Source organism: Colobus angolensis, unplaced genomic scaffold (assembly GCF_000951035.1).
Source record: "Colobus angolensis palliatus isolate OR3802 unplaced genomic scaffold, Cang.pa_1.0 Scaffold162, whole genome shotgun sequence".
NCBI lineage: Eukaryota > Metazoa > Chordata > Mammalia > Primates > Cercopithecidae > Colobus > Colobus angolensis.
Genome location: NW_012114733.1, coordinates 1,879,261 through 1,896,269, shown reverse-complemented (window position 1 = coordinate 1,896,269; position 17,009 = coordinate 1,879,261). Strand labels below are relative to the sequence as shown.

General features: G+C 35.3%; 1 protein-coding gene across 1 annotated transcript in view; it reads right to left on the bottom strand.

Moving 5' to 3' along the window:
• PTPRD (protein tyrosine phosphatase, receptor type, D) overlaps window positions 1–17,009 on the bottom strand; it is a 1,303,505-nt gene that overhangs the window by 89,017 nt on the left and 1,197,479 nt on the right. The window contains exon 30 of the mRNA XM_011937289.1: window positions 3,527–3,650. Coding sequence (XP_011792679.1) covers window positions 3,527–3,650 — 124 coding nt within the window. The remainder of the gene's footprint in view (window positions 1–3,526; window positions 3,651–17,009) is intronic.

The window sequence follows — 17,009 nt, the reverse complement described above, 5'->3', positions numbered from 1 at the left end:
ATATATATATATATATAGAGTTCACTCTGCGAACAACTTTCGATTCTACAAGTTTAAGCATATATTATACATTCTGCTTATGCATATCCAAGTATTAGCTTCCATTTGGTCTTTATTTGAAAATAATTTACTTTTTTTCTTCCCCCAGATGGGGTCTGGTTCTGTCACCCAAGCTGGAGTGCAGTGGGACGATCTCAGCTCACTGCAGCTTCCACCTCCCAGGCTCAAGCAACCATCCCACCTCAGCCTCCTGAGCAGCTGGGACCATAGGCACACACCATCATACTAGCTAGTTTTTTGTAGAAAATATTTATCTTAACTCATTAAAATAAATCCTATTGCCCTCTTCTTCAGGAATTACTATTTTCTCTTAAGAACTGCTTAAACATAGAGGGGATGCCAATGGTAATTGGATTTGTGAAAAATTCAATTCTGTTTCCATACTGCTTACCCTATAATTAAACAATTGAAACCATTTTGTAATTAGGACTCTTTTGTATTTATTCTGCATTTTTCCTAGCCTAAATAAAATGACTGTGATTTGGAAAGATGTCACCAAGAGCCACTATTTTCAAAAAGTTCAGTAAGCACATTAGTGCCCACGCACAATTTCTGATTCTTTTCATTTTACCCCGTTACTCTCTCAGTGGAAGTAGGGTATACACTTGCTCTATTAAACAAATATAAAGACAACATCAATCACTGTGGCCACTTCCAGTTTTTGTTGTTCTAACGTCTGTCAGATCACTTTGCAAAATAACGTAAGGAGTAACTAGCACCACTGAGAATAGAACAAAAACACCCAAATTAAAACTCTCAACCAAAGTCACTTAAGTTAGTAACATTGGTTAGAACGGAAAACAAGCACATTAAGTTTTATAAATTGTACATGAAATCACTTAATATTTCAATATACTAAAAGCTGGCCCTGTATTATCAAAGCTGTCTTTAGGGGAGAAGCCTCAATTAGTGGTTCTGTCGTTCCAGTTGCCAGTATTTTCTCTTCTGTGTTTAAGATACAGGATGATTGACTGCCCTCATGAATACCTGCTCGTTAGCACTTAGTTGAAGATAAAATGCCGTTCACGGTTGTAATTTAGATGAAAGCTCTCTATAGCTCATAAACTTCAATTAAATGCTTCTAACCTTTTGCATAACACTTAACATTGAAAGACGTTTGGTTTTTAGGTCAGCTCTAGATTTAGGATGTATTTGTGAACACAGCGCTATAAAAAGGCAGGTTTTTGTGTGACTCAAGTGCTTTTGCTTTTATAATATAAAACCAGCATAGGAATGAAATGTGCTTCGTTTCCAACCATCAGAATAAAGATACAAGGAGGTATATTTTTTATCCCTCAACAAACTTTACTGTTAAGATGTGGAAAATAACAGGTTAAGAAAAAGAATGACAAAGTGAGTAAAAGTACAGGGAGGTGGTAGTTAGTGAATGACCTAATTCTTAGTGGAAACAATGCTACAATACAGCAAAGGCAGACTGGCAAGTTCTCCAGGCAAGATCATGCCAAATAGATTCTCAACTTACATTCCTTTATTTTATTTCAATAATTTACCTTGCTTTTGCTAATGGAAAAAGGATTTCTCTCTGCTATTTGTGACTTGGTTTAGTTTTTCATTTATTATGGAGATGATTTAAGAGACTTGAGACCCCCCCACAAAAACTCCATAGTTTTTCACATTTTAAAATGGAAAACATAGAGATAAATGTAAGGTCATCATCCATATATATTAATTACAGGTTTTAAACAGAATTTGAAAAGAAGCAATTACCCAGTTGACATTACTATGCCTGATCTAGTATTGGTAAAATCTTAATAAATTTAAATCACTGTTTTCAGTGTGGAAAAAAGCTAACTCTTGAACACCTAGTATTTTTGGGTGCCTAAAAAAGGGATTATAGTATTTTCCACCATCCAAAGTAAATTTATTATGAAAATTCTACAAAATATATCTATGCAAAACAATGCCATGTTGAGGTAAGGAGGGCCACAGGTATAGGATTGTTCAAATGCTGAAAGATAGTTTTTCTTCCCAAAAAACTGGAAACAAATGTATGAATAGCATGTGGTGCTTACTGAGAAAGCTTTCAAGCAGTTTCACTTTCATATAAATTTTGGACATAGAGGAAGCAGGTAGGAGATGTGGTCAGAGTTATAAAATAAAGTGGTGGTCATCAGAGATTTTGGAAGCAGAAAAAAGGGAAAGGTACTTGAACAACTACAGATGAACATCTTTTAACTGTAAAGTCCTTAAAATAACTGGATCTGAAGCTAGTATAATTTATTTGTTTTCTATAATATCTTCAAGAAAGTAAACAGTGAACCTTCAAGTATGAAGAGGCCATAAAACTCTTCTGGGCACTAATGAGGGTGAACATGGCATGTGCCAAGGGTGATCCAGGTTGACTGTTAGAGGGAAAGATTTAAGTGGCCTCCTAAACTATTTTCTAAGGACTTTCCAATCCAATGTGCTACCGTAGCCACAATAACTAATGAAAATACTGTGTGTTGAAGATGAACTTCTAGTTGTTTTAATATGCCACACAAAAGGGATTTATCATTGGAAAAATGATCCTTCATGAATCCTTAATGAAGCTGGATAGATTTGAGGAGTAACCCTCATCTTTTAGGAACAATCGTTCCCTCTGGAAAGTACTCCTTACTGAAATTCTAAGAGACAGATTACCAAGCAGTCCACAAATTACAGAAATTAGACATTTCCAACGTACTTAATTTTTATTAATCACCACATTATCAACTCTGAACTTGTAGACAGTCCCCAACGGATATCCAGATTTATTTACAAACCAACAATTCCCTCTGCCCTTTTAAAATAACCCATTTACTTTATGGGCCTCTCTGACAATCACCTGTTCATGCGTAACAACCAAAAACCATCAGTAAAATGGGCAACCTCAATTTGCTTCCCATATAAAACATCAACTACATTATCAAATCTTTAATGTAAGGGCAAGAAGGTAATGAGAGATGCACTTCTGTCATATGGTATCAGGGATATTGTGTGCCTGTGTATAATTTATTTGTGTGAGAAAGAAAAAGTGGGAAAAAGCTGTGTTTGAATCTTAATTACTTTCTTTTTTCCTTTTTTTTTTTTGAGACAGTCTCGCTCTGTTGCCCAGGCTGGGGCTGGAGTAAACTGACATGACCTCGGCTCACTGCAACCCCCGCCTCCTGGGTTCAAGCAATTCTTCTGCCTCAGCGTCCTGAGTAGCTGGGATGACAGGCACCCATCACTATGCCTGGTTAGTTTATGTATTTTTAGTAGAGACGGGGTTTCACCATGTTGGCCAGGCTGGTCTCGAACTCCTGACCTCAGGCGATCCACCCGCCTCGGCCTCCCAAAGTGCTGGGATTACAGGCAAGAGCCACCAGGCACAGCCATCTTAATTACTTGCATAGATGGTTGACAACCTCACTAAAACAATATTCTCATGCACATACTCAAATCCATGAAAATAAAGGTATCAGTCATGTCTGCATTTCCTTACCTTCTATAGCTGATAGGAGAACCCGGGAATGATCATATGCGATTACATTCGCATATCTATTCTTTGGTTTGTTTACTTCCAAGTTTGAATGTTCCCATGTGAACTGCTGGCCAGGGTCAATTGACTTTAAAAGAAAAACAACACATATACACAAAATCAATACTGAAAACCACCAGATTATAGGCATTTATCACTAGTAATAAACATGATTTAACAGGAAAATTCTAAAGCCATACTTCATCAAGATGATCCTAACTGTGAAGCTGAACACTAATATAACCAGCATAACAAAAAAATGATTAATCATTGCAGAAACAGTGATAGTCACCAACATTGATTCAAATGAAAAACGAAATCAATATAGATGTTCTGTTAATATTGGAAAGGCAGGTTCTTATTTTTCACTTTTCCATTTCCCTCTCTGCTGCTGTAGTTTACCAGTTATCTTGGTTCAATATTCCTTCCGGTTCTGTAAACCTTATTTTATATTGATTATTCTTCCCTATTCTTTCCTATCTGGACCTAAGCTGAGTCTTTAAGTTGACTGGTCTTTCACTGGCTTCAATGGACACACGCTTTACTGTTCATTCTTTACCTAATGTTTACAACTTAATGGCAACTTAACATTTTATCTGTTTCTCTGTAACACACTACGACCAAGGCAAATTGTACAATTCAAATAGCTAGCACGAACAGTAAAGAAGGGAGGTCAGTTAAAGTTAATACTCATCTTAGATTAATAACATATAACCCACTGCAGATAAATTGTTTTTCTATTCATCATTATATCTTTTCTATGTATTATTATGTGTTATTATGTTTATAGCTTGCTGCTTTTCATTCCTGATTTTAATATTAGTTTTTTTTTTTTCTGATTTTATCCCTTTCTTTGATGGTGCATTTCAACCAAAATTATTCAACAATCTAAAATAAATATCAAACAGATATAAAGTATGTAATTTAAAAATATTTAAGTAGAATCATCATTTCAAGACCAAATTCAGGTTTGATCATAAAACTCTAGGAGAATTTATTTCCTGAAATGTTACAGAAATCAAAATAGTTTTTCTTTCATCTTAGGATGCTGATAATATTTAAGATTTATAATTTAATTGGTATATGGAAACACAAGTTCATTAATTACACAAACATGATTTTAAATGATAAAAATCAGGTTTTCAAGAACGATAAAACAGGTTATACCCAGGTAATTTTTTTTTAAAAAAAAGATACTATATTATGTTAACAGAATTTTTAGCAGTTATTTTTGATGCTGGATATTTTTCATGCCTTTATGTGTATATCTAGAATTTGGGAGTAAAACATATCCCCAACAGCTATCAAAATATTAAAGATGTGCAAACTTTCTGTCAAAAGGCACAGAATTCAGCAATTCAGCACAACATTAAAACCACAAGTGTAAAGAGTCAAGTCTGTTAGTAGTCTTGAACAGCCTCCAAGCATTCTAAAATTCTCAGCGGTATAGATTTCAGCCTCTAATTTACTAAGGATTATTAAACTGTTTTCCTTTCTTAGCCTGTGTTAATCTATACATAAAATAGTCAATCACTGAGCAGCATTCAGGAAAATATTAATAATTATCCATACCTTAGAGCCTGAAAACTAATGTAATTAAGGGACTTTCTAGTTTGCTCTTCCAGGGAAATTTTTCATCTCCCTTGCAGAAATTAATTCTCTCCAAGCATGCTATGAGCTGAAGATACTGAAGCATTCAGATGCCCTGGTGGAAGCCTTCAAGTCAACCTTGAACCATGTCCACACAGAGCAGCTCCACTCGGTGGTGAAGGCCTGCCTTAGAAATCTCTCAAATTTGCAATCTCATTGCTACTTCCTACATCCAGAACATTGGTATCTGTTGTCTGATTGAAATCCCTTCTCTAATCTCTTATTCCAATCCACTCTTCATACTGCTGCCAAAGTTGTCTTTCTAAAGCATAGCTCTGGACAGGTTGGCTCCCTATTTAATAACTTCCACTGGCTCTGTGTGACCTACAGCCCAAATTCTAAATTCCTACCTATGCAGCTTTAGTCATCTTTGCATTGACACTACACCTGGCTCAGTAAATGTTTCTACAGATGCTATTTAGGCAAATGAATAGAACTGATGAATAAATGTTTTTGAGAAAGTTCATAAAGAGAAATCACAGAGTAATTCCTATATATAACATGGGAGTTAGAGAACAAATTATGGAAACTTTATTGTACAGTATACCAAAATTATAATACTTAACACTCATTATCATATGGCTTAGTGATTAAGTATGTGATCATGGAATTACAACTACCACTGCTATTCCACTTTATAGTGATGAACATTATTGGATACATAAGCTTCTTACACATCATTTAAACATCCCAAGAAGTTACTAAGCTCACTGATTTATGTGCAGTGCTTTTGGTAGAAGATATTACTCCCTCTGATATCCTTGTTTTACTTAGACTAAGATCACCCACAGATGTATAAGATGGCATGCATTTACTTATAGCAACGAAATTGCATCTGTTAACTGAAAGACACTGTTAACTCATGTCCATTTCCACTCTTGACATGTTTTCAGCCTTCTGAAGAACTTATTTGATACCTACATTGAAGACTTTAAAAATGAGTAATAGAAACATGCGTTGTGTGCCACATATGTTAGAGAATATGCTTAGGTTTAAAGTGCGGCCCATGAGCTGAAGATCAACAAATAACAGGATAATTATAATAATACGTGCTAGGTCATCATGCTTTACATGAAGAATTATGCTTGATTTTCACAACTGTTGTAAGGTAGGTATTGTTTTTTCCATTTGGCAGGTGATAAAATTGAAGTAAAAAAAGATTAATTTAATCATTCTTACTGAGGGTCTTCTTCGTGACAGGCTCTATGCTACCTGGTACTTAAGTAATTTGGCTAAGCTCACACAGTTAGATTCATACAGTTACCCTCAAACCCGGTCTGTGTGATTCCAAAGCTCAACTGACAATTAACAGCCGGTAATGACTAAGCCATGATGCTACTTAACTATCCAGAATACCACTGCAAAAGGAAGAAGCCCAACTTAAGAAACACACCTACACATCACTATCCTTTATCTCACCAGCCCAAATGATATTTCTTCCCAACTTATCATCCTGTGTCATTCTGGGGCAATTACATAAGAAATCAAGTTTTAAAAATGAGGTTGGCTTCACATGGGTGATAAAACAGATGGGATGCAGCTTACATTTATACTCGTTTTACACGGATCAAACAAACATTGATTAAATAATGCTGACTTGTCTTTGTGCAACACAGCACTCATCCATCTGTATCTATCTGTCTGACTGAACGCTTAACAAAACACAACAGAGGTCATTATTTTTGGAGCCTGTCAGAATGCTGAGAGCAGTAAACTCAGTAAAGAAGAATAACAACTGAAAGTTGGTGAGATATACTAAGATCTTTTATATTTCAAGAAACACACAAAACTGGCTGAGGAAAATCAAATTTCAATTATCCATATTAATAAGGCAAAGGTATCATGAATGAGTAAGACCCTAATTGCTGGTGACAGACACAGTTGCTTCGTCTCTCTGTTCTCAGGCTTCTGTTGCTGCTGTCCTCTTAAGAAAGAGTGAAATGGTCAAAATGGAGAAAGAGCAATGTAGACCTTGAGGCATGTAAAAGTTGACTTTCACTTCAACCCTGTATTTTTGGTCAGTCCACCCCAACCATGCATCTTTTTTACTATAAAGCTAAGCTGAGGTTACCCAAATATTAATTATTCAAAACAATTTGAAATAAGCTCCTTTGTTCTTAATGGACTCAATTCCTTCTTTTGGGTCTGATGTTGTTAGTGTTTGGTTTTCCTGAGCTTGACTCACAGTTATGTCTACTTAGCTCTGTCCACCCAAATAATCTTCTGTGGGATACCCTTGCCTTCCCAGCACTCAATCTGAAGTTTTACCTTCCCAAGCTGAAATCCTAGCCAGGCTTTCTTCAGTCTCCGTTGTGGAGAATTTTGCAAGTTAGAAATAAAGCAAGCTAGATTTATTCAACTAAAAGTTGATTAATACGCTTTTATACATGATACAAAATTCATAAATTATCACAGAATTCACAAACAGAAATGCTACTTCATCATATTTTTTGTGTCTCCAGCCAATCAAAAAGCCCCTTGAAAAAAGATATTGGATGAACCCTATAGAGCATCTAAACTTTTATCAAGATGCTGAACCATTTTACATTGCTTCCCAGTCTGCACACTGGGCACTTGACTCCTCCTCCCCACCTCAGCTTGTGACTAAACCTTTCTAATGCTAACAACAGATCTTCAACTCAAAGGCTTTGCTTACTCAGAAAAAGTGACCCAATAGAAGAAAAAATCCTATTGTGAGTGATTTAAAGAACAACGGGAAAGTCTCAAGCAGATATTTACTAATATAAAACACTTTGCATTTATTTAGTCTTTAACTTGATGGTCTGAAAGTTCTAATCGTTTGTATTTAATCAACTAGAACTTTATCTCAAACTAGGTAACTGAAAACATAAGCTATATATAGCAGATGGATTAGAGGTTCGCATTGTATTCTCGATAAAAATTCAGAATTAAAATATAAATATATCCAGGAGTTATAACTAATACTTAGATAACATTTACTATGTTTTCTTTGTGCTTGGTACTTACTAACTCATTTATCTTTGCAAATAGCCTAGAAGTAGTTGCCATTATGATTACAGTTCTGTAGATGAGGAAACTGAGGTATAGAGAAGTCAAACAACTTTCTCAGGGTCAAACAGCTAGCAGGGAGAAAGGCCAGCCTCGGGGTCCACACATTCTGGTCCTGGAGGCTGAGGGCCCATCCACCATAAGATGCTTTCTCTCTACTTAAGCTGGAGAAGATTCCTTGAAGGTTTCACAGTTGCCTTTCAACTATTCTCTTGAAACACAATGCACGGAAGTCTGGGAACAATCTGTGTAGTACTGCTGAACTCTATTTGTAATTCTAAACTCCAAAGAAGAGAGTGATCATCAGTTTGAACATCAGATTACAGTCATCGAGTAAAATTATATCCTGATATGGGAGTAACCTTTTTCAATAATGCTGAAGTCATTATCTTAAAGCAAAGTCCTTTAATCATTCTGCAAAATTCAACCTTTTTACCCAGAAGAAAAATATAATTCAAATATGCAAAACATCACACAATACTAGTTGCTCTGTGTTTCACTTTCCCTCATCCTACCAAGAGAAAAACCTCGAAATATTCCCTTTAGAAACTCATCAAAGAGAAACCACACAAAAAAAGATTCATCCTGGTTTTGTGTGTTTTTAAAACAACTAACAAAAATTTAATTATATAGAAGGAATAGACCAGTTACTTCACTAGTCAAACCATGGGTCAGACTAACCATTCTTTTTACAGGGAATTGAACTTTCAATGACCTTAACTTCCAAAGAAACACTATCTTTTCACATATCTCCCCTTCAGTAGGCTCATTTGGTTCTTAGTGTGGTTGGCTCTGAGATACTCTCAAGTCCTTTCTGAGGTTTAGAAGAAAAATCTACAATTCACTGTGTATTCTGCAATTATGCCTTTTAAAATTCTCATTCATTGTCTCTCTCTTCTCTGTTTGAAAATGGTAAATTAATATATGCCCATTTGGAAAAGACCATGTTTGCATAGATGGGAAGGGCTATATTTTGCACAATTAGTAAAAGCCTGCAATTGGCATAATGAATACTTTCTTCAAAGAGAAGAGCATGAGTTCAGTTGAATCCTATGATGTTTCAGAAATTGAAACGTGAGGAAGGAGTGGAAAGTCTAGTGGTGAACAAAATCTGGAAGTCAGAGAACAGGGTGTTAGCTTTCTGGCTGCCCCTGGTTAGCTCTGGCTGGTCAGGCAACTTGGGTCTGTTTGCTCTGTGTTCCCTTTCCCTATTAATGTCAACTCAGTGTCAGGTTTGTGTCCTCATTTTCTCTTATCTCTCTTTATCCAATTAGTTATCAACTCGTATTGAGTTTCTCTCTATAAGAGCACCTCTGATCTAGGCGAATGTTAGAGTGTGAAGGATTGAAATAAAGACTTTTCAAGACTCTCAGTATTAACAAATGAATGGATGTGGGAGTGCCCCACCTTTAGTAGTAGAAAAGACATAGAAAATGTATAAACATACCACACTCATTGAAGACATCAAAAAGTGTTTCAGTCACATATTTCTGTACACAGTTAAAATTCTGGCTTCAGATAAGGGAAAAAATGCATCAGCTTTGCCTGTTGTCTAATGGTTTCATTTGAAATTTTGACTCTAACGTACTATATAACAAATACAGATAATTACTTAAAGTAATAATATATATTATTAGAACTGATATGTAGAGAAGCAAAAAGGATAAACTATGCTCATAGTAAATCATTAATTCATGGGAAGTGGGTAAACATTTGAGGTAAACTTTTGATAATTTATTCTCAATTATATCACAGTACTAAAGATGAATTAGTTTATTTCACTGAGGAAACCATTTACTCCCAGAAGTATATTAGAATTATCCTAATCTAACGTGGATTAAAAATGACGAAAAACAACAACAAAACCAAAAATACTTAATTCTTTTTTTAACTCAGTAGGGCAACATGATGTACTCTCTAGAATTCAGATAAGCTGTTTTACTATTTTAGTGTGTGACTGTAGAAAAGATTATTTTTGAGAGATCGTTCCAAATAAGAGTTCAAAACAGAACATACAACTTTAAGATTGAAAATTTAAATAACTAGACTTTTTTAACTATATACTTCTTTTTTTAAATTTCATATTTATTTTTTATTGTTATTTTTGCTTTTTTTGTGGCAGGGTCATGGCTCTGTTGTCCAGGCTGAAGTGCAGTGGCGTGATCTTGGCTCACTGCAACCTCTGTCTCCCAGGTTCAAGCAATTCTCCTGCCTCAGTCTCCCAAGTAGATGGGATTACAGGCATGTGTCACCATGCCTGGCTAATTTTTGTATTTTTAGTAGAGGCAGGGTTTCGCCACGCTGGCCAGGCTGGTCTCAAACTCATGACCTTAAGTGATCCACCCACCTTAGCTTCCCAAAGTGCTGAGATTACAGGCGTGAGTCACCACACCCAACACTATACACTGCTTTTTAATATGCCAAACATTTTCCTGAATATTACTCAATGCAGAAGAAAGACATTTCTAGTTTCCAAAGACAATGTTCTAGAGGAATAAGATCAGTGATATCTCTTAATCCTAATGTTTTCATTTTTAGCTATTTATCTCCTACATCAGATAAAGGGAATAATAAAGAGATGGACAGATTTATAGGTGATGTTCTTTTTTTATTTCCTCACATCTCTGAATTCTATATAGTTGATGTTCTTAAGAACAGAGTGTGTCATTGGAAATCACTTTACAAATACAATTCACAGATTAGAATTTCTGATGTTATTTGAAAAAGCAAAGAGTGTTAAAGAATTTCAAGGCAGTTTGGGGCAAGAAAATGTTATTAGAAATGTATTAAACTGCTTTGTTTAAATAGACAATGTTGACTGAATTGGTAAAATGTAATTACAATGATTTATAAGAAGTCACTTGATCTGCAAATCACTTATAAACTATGATATTTAATAATTAAAGAGGATCCTGGTGAGGTGGCATGTGCCTGTAATCTCACCTACTCTACTCAGAAGGCTGAGGCTGGAAGATGTCTTGAGCCCTGGAGTTTGAGTCCAGTCTGGGCAACATAGCAAGACCCCATCTCATTAAACAAAATATTAAAATAGGTTGTGCACACCTAGAAACATTAAAGAGTATGGCAACATTAAAGAGTATATTATTGAGTATAGGTAACAGACAAAATTATCTAGCAAATACAATCAATGTGCAGCATTAAACACTAATTTACAGTGTTAATAAATTAGTGTTTTAGTTAATTAGTTAGGAAGAATTAATTCACAGCTGCATCCTTTCTATGGATAACAAGGTACCAGTTTTTGGCACCAAATTAACTAGATGAATGCATTAATTCCTCATTGCCCTTTGAAAATGCTGACACATCTGTATAGATCCCAAAGTATTAAGTGTAAAGCACCTGATGCACAGTTATCACTAAAAGAATGCTAGATGTTTTGCCTTCTCTTGCCTCTACCTTGTGACTTGTATAAGAACATCCTGGATCGAAGACAATCTTAGCCTCCAAGGAATATCTGCATTCTCCTTGATGCTAACTGTGCCTTTTTTGATAGTGAAGCATAAAACTGAGGCAACTGTCCAATTTATACAAATAAATCTATTTCTGCTCTCCTGTTTACTATATAACATGTCCATCTATGTAATTTGAAACCTGATTTACTTTTCTGGCAGAGATAACAAAAAAGAGCATAGCTGCATATGTTTCTCCCTTTTTGCATTTCATATAATAGAAACTTGACCATTCAGAAAACCCAGTACATAAGTAGATTCAAAAGAAAAAACAAATTATGGATGAATAGCTTAGTTTCACAATTGTTGTGTGACTGATATTACAACATCATTTAAGAAACACTATAAGCAAAATTGTTAAGATAAATCATCTTCATTTTAAAAAGTCAGATTAGCTGAGTTTCAGTGATAACAGTAGTTCTTTTAATCAAATATGAAAATGTCTAACCTAATTTTAAACACACTATTTTTCTTCCTATTATTTTTACTTTGCATCTTAAACATAGATGTATTTCAGACTTTCATCATTGCTTTGCTCGTCATTTAACAGAAAGTTTGTTCATTAAGTCTTTGTTTCTTTTCCCATATTTAGTTTCAGATGTAGGTGGAGGGAACAGATGAACTTCTAAATTGAAACATAAATAAACTTTTGCTAATGTTCAGTCAATGTGTTTCAAATCTCATGTTCTGATTCAGAGATAAAAATTCTACATCCAAAATGAAATAAGAAAGAGTAATGTTTTCTCCCAGTCTTTGTCGGAACTCAGAAAATCCCAAATAATCAGTTTAAAAACTCCTGTACTCCATTTCATGCCAAATGTATTTAGTACAACTATCTCACTAAAAAACATGACTATCCACATGTGCCTTTTAGGCATAGTATATATACCAACAACCCCTTGCCATTAATAATCATTAGTCCTTGCAGGTAAGGTAGCAATATACCATACTAAATATAGGTGTCTAATTAAAGAAGACACACAGGATGATCATTACTACTTATACCCATGGTGCTCAGGTGTCTTAGAAAGTATTTACAATCTAAAGTGTCACGTGTATTTGTCTCTCACATGTGATAAAATTAGAAAGGCTAGAACAAATAGACACAATCTAGAATTTTAGAGTTTAGTATCTTTCTAAACTAAAAGATTACTTTCAAAGATTAGCATTTTAAAATGTATATTAGTTTTATCTTGTAAAAGTAGAGACTATTCTAAGTTAAATACTAGAAAAAAATCATTGCATTGATGATCTTATATATTAGACCTCTAGAAAAAAATGGAATCACTTGAGAACACTGCTATGGGGTTGTGATTTATCTGATGTTGTATATTCTGTGTTTAGCATATAATGAATTTTAAAATGTATTTGTGGAATGAATAGCTAAGATGCATTACAGGTAGGATATACAGCAACAATTACTTTTACCCTAGAACCTCAGAACTAGTTAAATAAATTTCTCCTTCAAAGGTGTGATGATAAAACAAATATATACTGGAACAGGCCAGAGATATAAAAACAAAATTTAAACAAATAGAATGGCTCCCAGCTCACAAGTGGCTGCAACCCAATTCATAAAAGCCATCTTTGACTTTTGTGCATTTGAAATTCATTCTAAGCTATCCTGCGACAGCCTTTTGTACTGTGCTTTCCAACTCTTACATATGTACTTACTACTTGGAAGTAACACATAATGGCTACTTGCCAATGACAGCTCTGTATAGACCATATTACTCAACTTTGTGCCCAGCAGTATGGGTTTATACAATTAGTTGGCTATTTTAATATAATAGTTCTTTTCATTTTTTGGTTTGTTTGAACAGTTGTGCTCCCCAAAGATCTCAAGGCCACTTACGTTGGGAGTTATAGGGAGAATGGAGGAATGTGATCAGATGGGAGGACAAATATTCCAGAATGGAGCTCTAAAATAGGCTGAGTTTGAGTTAGGTAGTCCCTACATCCCAGTTCACACCTACCGTCCCAGCGTAGTTATTAATAGGACCCTTTCTCACTCTCAAAGTGTCCCAGTTTGGGCAAGCAATTATATGGCCACCCCAAGGTACAGCTGGTTCTACCTCACTTCCTCATATTTACATCTATATCTAGGCAAGCTTCATGACAGTGTCATTACCATCAGTCAGGCGTGTACATGTATGGGGAGGGAAGGCGTGCAGGGGCGGGGGGTGGTGGGAGAGAGGGAGGGAGGAAGAGAGGAAGGGAGGGAGGGGGAGATGAAGAGAGAAAGGGAAGAAGGGAGGGAGGGAGGGGGAGGAAGGGGAGAGAAAGAGAGAGAGAGAGAGAGAGACTGTCTGTTGATGGCAGAGATGGCAGTCTCTGCTAAAACCTAAGTACACTTACAAACTATCACATGGATAGGTGGGTGGGAAAAAGTAAAGAGAAATTTCTGCAATGCAATACCTATCTCTAATTATCTAACACTACTGATGCAGCAATGAGATATTGAATCCAGAACGAGAGAAAGTAGCTGACCTTACCATGATTCACCCTTGTTCACCTTACCTATGGTGCTGCACAGAAGAGAGAAGAAGGGAGAAAGCAGAGAATCTGTTTCTCAGCACACATTTACTGTGCTCTCTAACAAACCAACAATTTAGCCCATTCAGATAATCGTTTTTTCCTCCTTCTAAGACAGTACATAAGCTGGCTGGATATGTATTCAATTGTAATTGGATATGTATTCAATTATGATCAAAGTAAATGAACTAATTTTACAAACTGATAATTCATTCTATAGACATGATTTTTAATCTTGCATATCACAGATAATATTTTATAATATTTAAAACTGTGATTGGAATATTAAATGTAATTATGCCATAATTTCTTTTTATTTTTAGTGCTTTGGAAATAAAACCATAGACTTATTCTATTGTGTGAGTATTACACAATTCAACCATGATATGTGTCTTCAAATGTAATATATTCTAAACATTATAACATAAATTAACATGTCTTTTAAAAATTTGTTCATTAACATATCTAAAAAAAATGCTATGTCGGTCAGTAGGAGAGAAAACAAGGCACAGACAGGCAGACAATGGAGGGCCAGGGAGGACGATGACCATGAAAACCTGGTCCTCTCAGAATGATGGTAGCATTTAGTTGTCACATCTTAATTACATGACCACCAAGATCACACCACGAATGAAAGTGAGGTTTTCAGAAAACAGATCTCTCTCAAGTTTCAGAACTAAGAAGCAAGTTGTAAAGTGACCATATCAAGGTATTCTCAAGGTCTGGAAGCCTGCCTTGGGATCACTTTGCCTTCTCTACCTGGCTCAATTCACTCCACTGTGCACCTTCTTCAAAAATTAAGTCAGTCTTTGATTCATCCATTTCCTGGTGTTAGACTTCAGATACTAAATTCTGTCAGAAAGCCTTGAAAGTGAAAGAAAAAATCTTTCCCCTGAACACATGTATAGGACATATCTACAATCATCTAGTGACAAGGAAAGTAAAAAACATAAAACAGTACTTTTGTTAAAATATATACATATGTATACATATGCACGGCATTCGTATATGAATACACACACATACAAAAACCTAGAATGTTATACACCAATGCTGTCGGCAGTTATCTCTGAGCTGTGATAAATGACAATTATTTTAACTTACTTCCTTATGTTTACTATCCATGTTCTTTAATTTTTCCATTTGTGAACATTGTACTACTTTCCAGGAAGAGGGAAAAAAGAGAGTTGTAGAATACTTTTCACAAGTGCACATGTGACTGCCTCTCGTCATGTCAGAGGCAGAAGCAGCAGACTGTAGGACTCAACACTCTGGAGGGGATTTTGTGAAATCCATAGAAAATTTTTCAGCTGGTTTTTGGGGTCCATGAAGGTAAGTTCAGTGTAGATCTATGATCAGGAAAGAATACTAAAGGGCCAACACAAGACTAGACTGTCTTACTCTAAACTCACCAAAGAATGGTAGTGAGAAGTAATCAGGTTAAATTACTTCTGATTTTGAGGATGATAATGACAATGAGGGGTGGATTATCACTACTTAAAGAATCTCATGTAATTCTTAAAACAAATTTAGAGGTATCTTAGATGTTGTTATCTCCATATTACAGATAAAGAAACTGAGACATAGAGGGGTTAAGATACTTTCCATGAGTCACTCTTGGTGGTCCATAAATTCGGAGAGCTGGGATGTAAATGCAGGGATTCCTGACTTTGAAGACAGAGCTCTTAACTATTACACTCTAATAAATACATAAATTATAAATTTATTATCATAGAGCATAATTCCTTATTTAAAAACTGTGGATAGTAAGGAAAATGGATTAAACACCAGATACCTCTGTCAATTTTGGCTTAATGATGCATTCATCCTACAGTTTTTATTTCCAAAATTTTTTGATAATGAAAGACAAATCACAGCTTTCTATAATATATAGTTAGATTCTAACATGATTCCTATCAAATCCAAAAGAGGGGGATCTTAAGTATAATCTTTACTTTAATAACTGGGAACAAAAAGACACATCTCAAGTTCTCCCTTGTTTCTACACACCCAACAGTGCCACCCCAAAACCCTCACACACCATAAATTTTGCAGGAAAAGGGAGAAAGCCGATGCACATTCTTGGAACTGAATAGCCATAATGCAGCAAAGGGTAGAGCTGTATTGGCAGAAACTACTAAGAATGGTGAGAGACCAATAACTCATGAAAAACAAGTCTACACTAACAGTTTTAATGACTACTCTAATGGTTTAATGGATAGCACTTTAATAGGATTTCTAGTAGAATCTGAAAGCTTCTGAAAGCTTGTCTTCAATAAATCTGTCATTAACAAAGAACTGCATGGCTTAACTACATAACTATACTTTACTGAGTCTAAACACAGAAAAAGTATAGCAGTTGTCATCCTGTATTACCATCACCTTTTCAAGCATTCTATTAACTATTGTGAGAGAGACAGCTACATGATCAAAATGTAGGTTGCCAGTGAAAGGTATATTTATACTAAGGGGATGCAGTAGACATTAAATAAAACACAACAGAAAGCTCACAATTATAGCTTGTGTGCAAAGACAAAGCTGAAACAGTAACTGTAATCTAAATACACAGGTATACTAACACTGAAATTTCAAAAACTAGCTTTAGTTCTCTTTGAAAGATTATTAAACGTTTTGGGGTGATTTGTTTTGGAATGCCTATTGCACTCTGTGTCTACATTTGCCTTATTTTATATTATGTTGCTTCCTGTACTGACTTAATGTTCTTTAAAGTCAGGAATTGCCATGTTGTGGTCCTCAGGGTA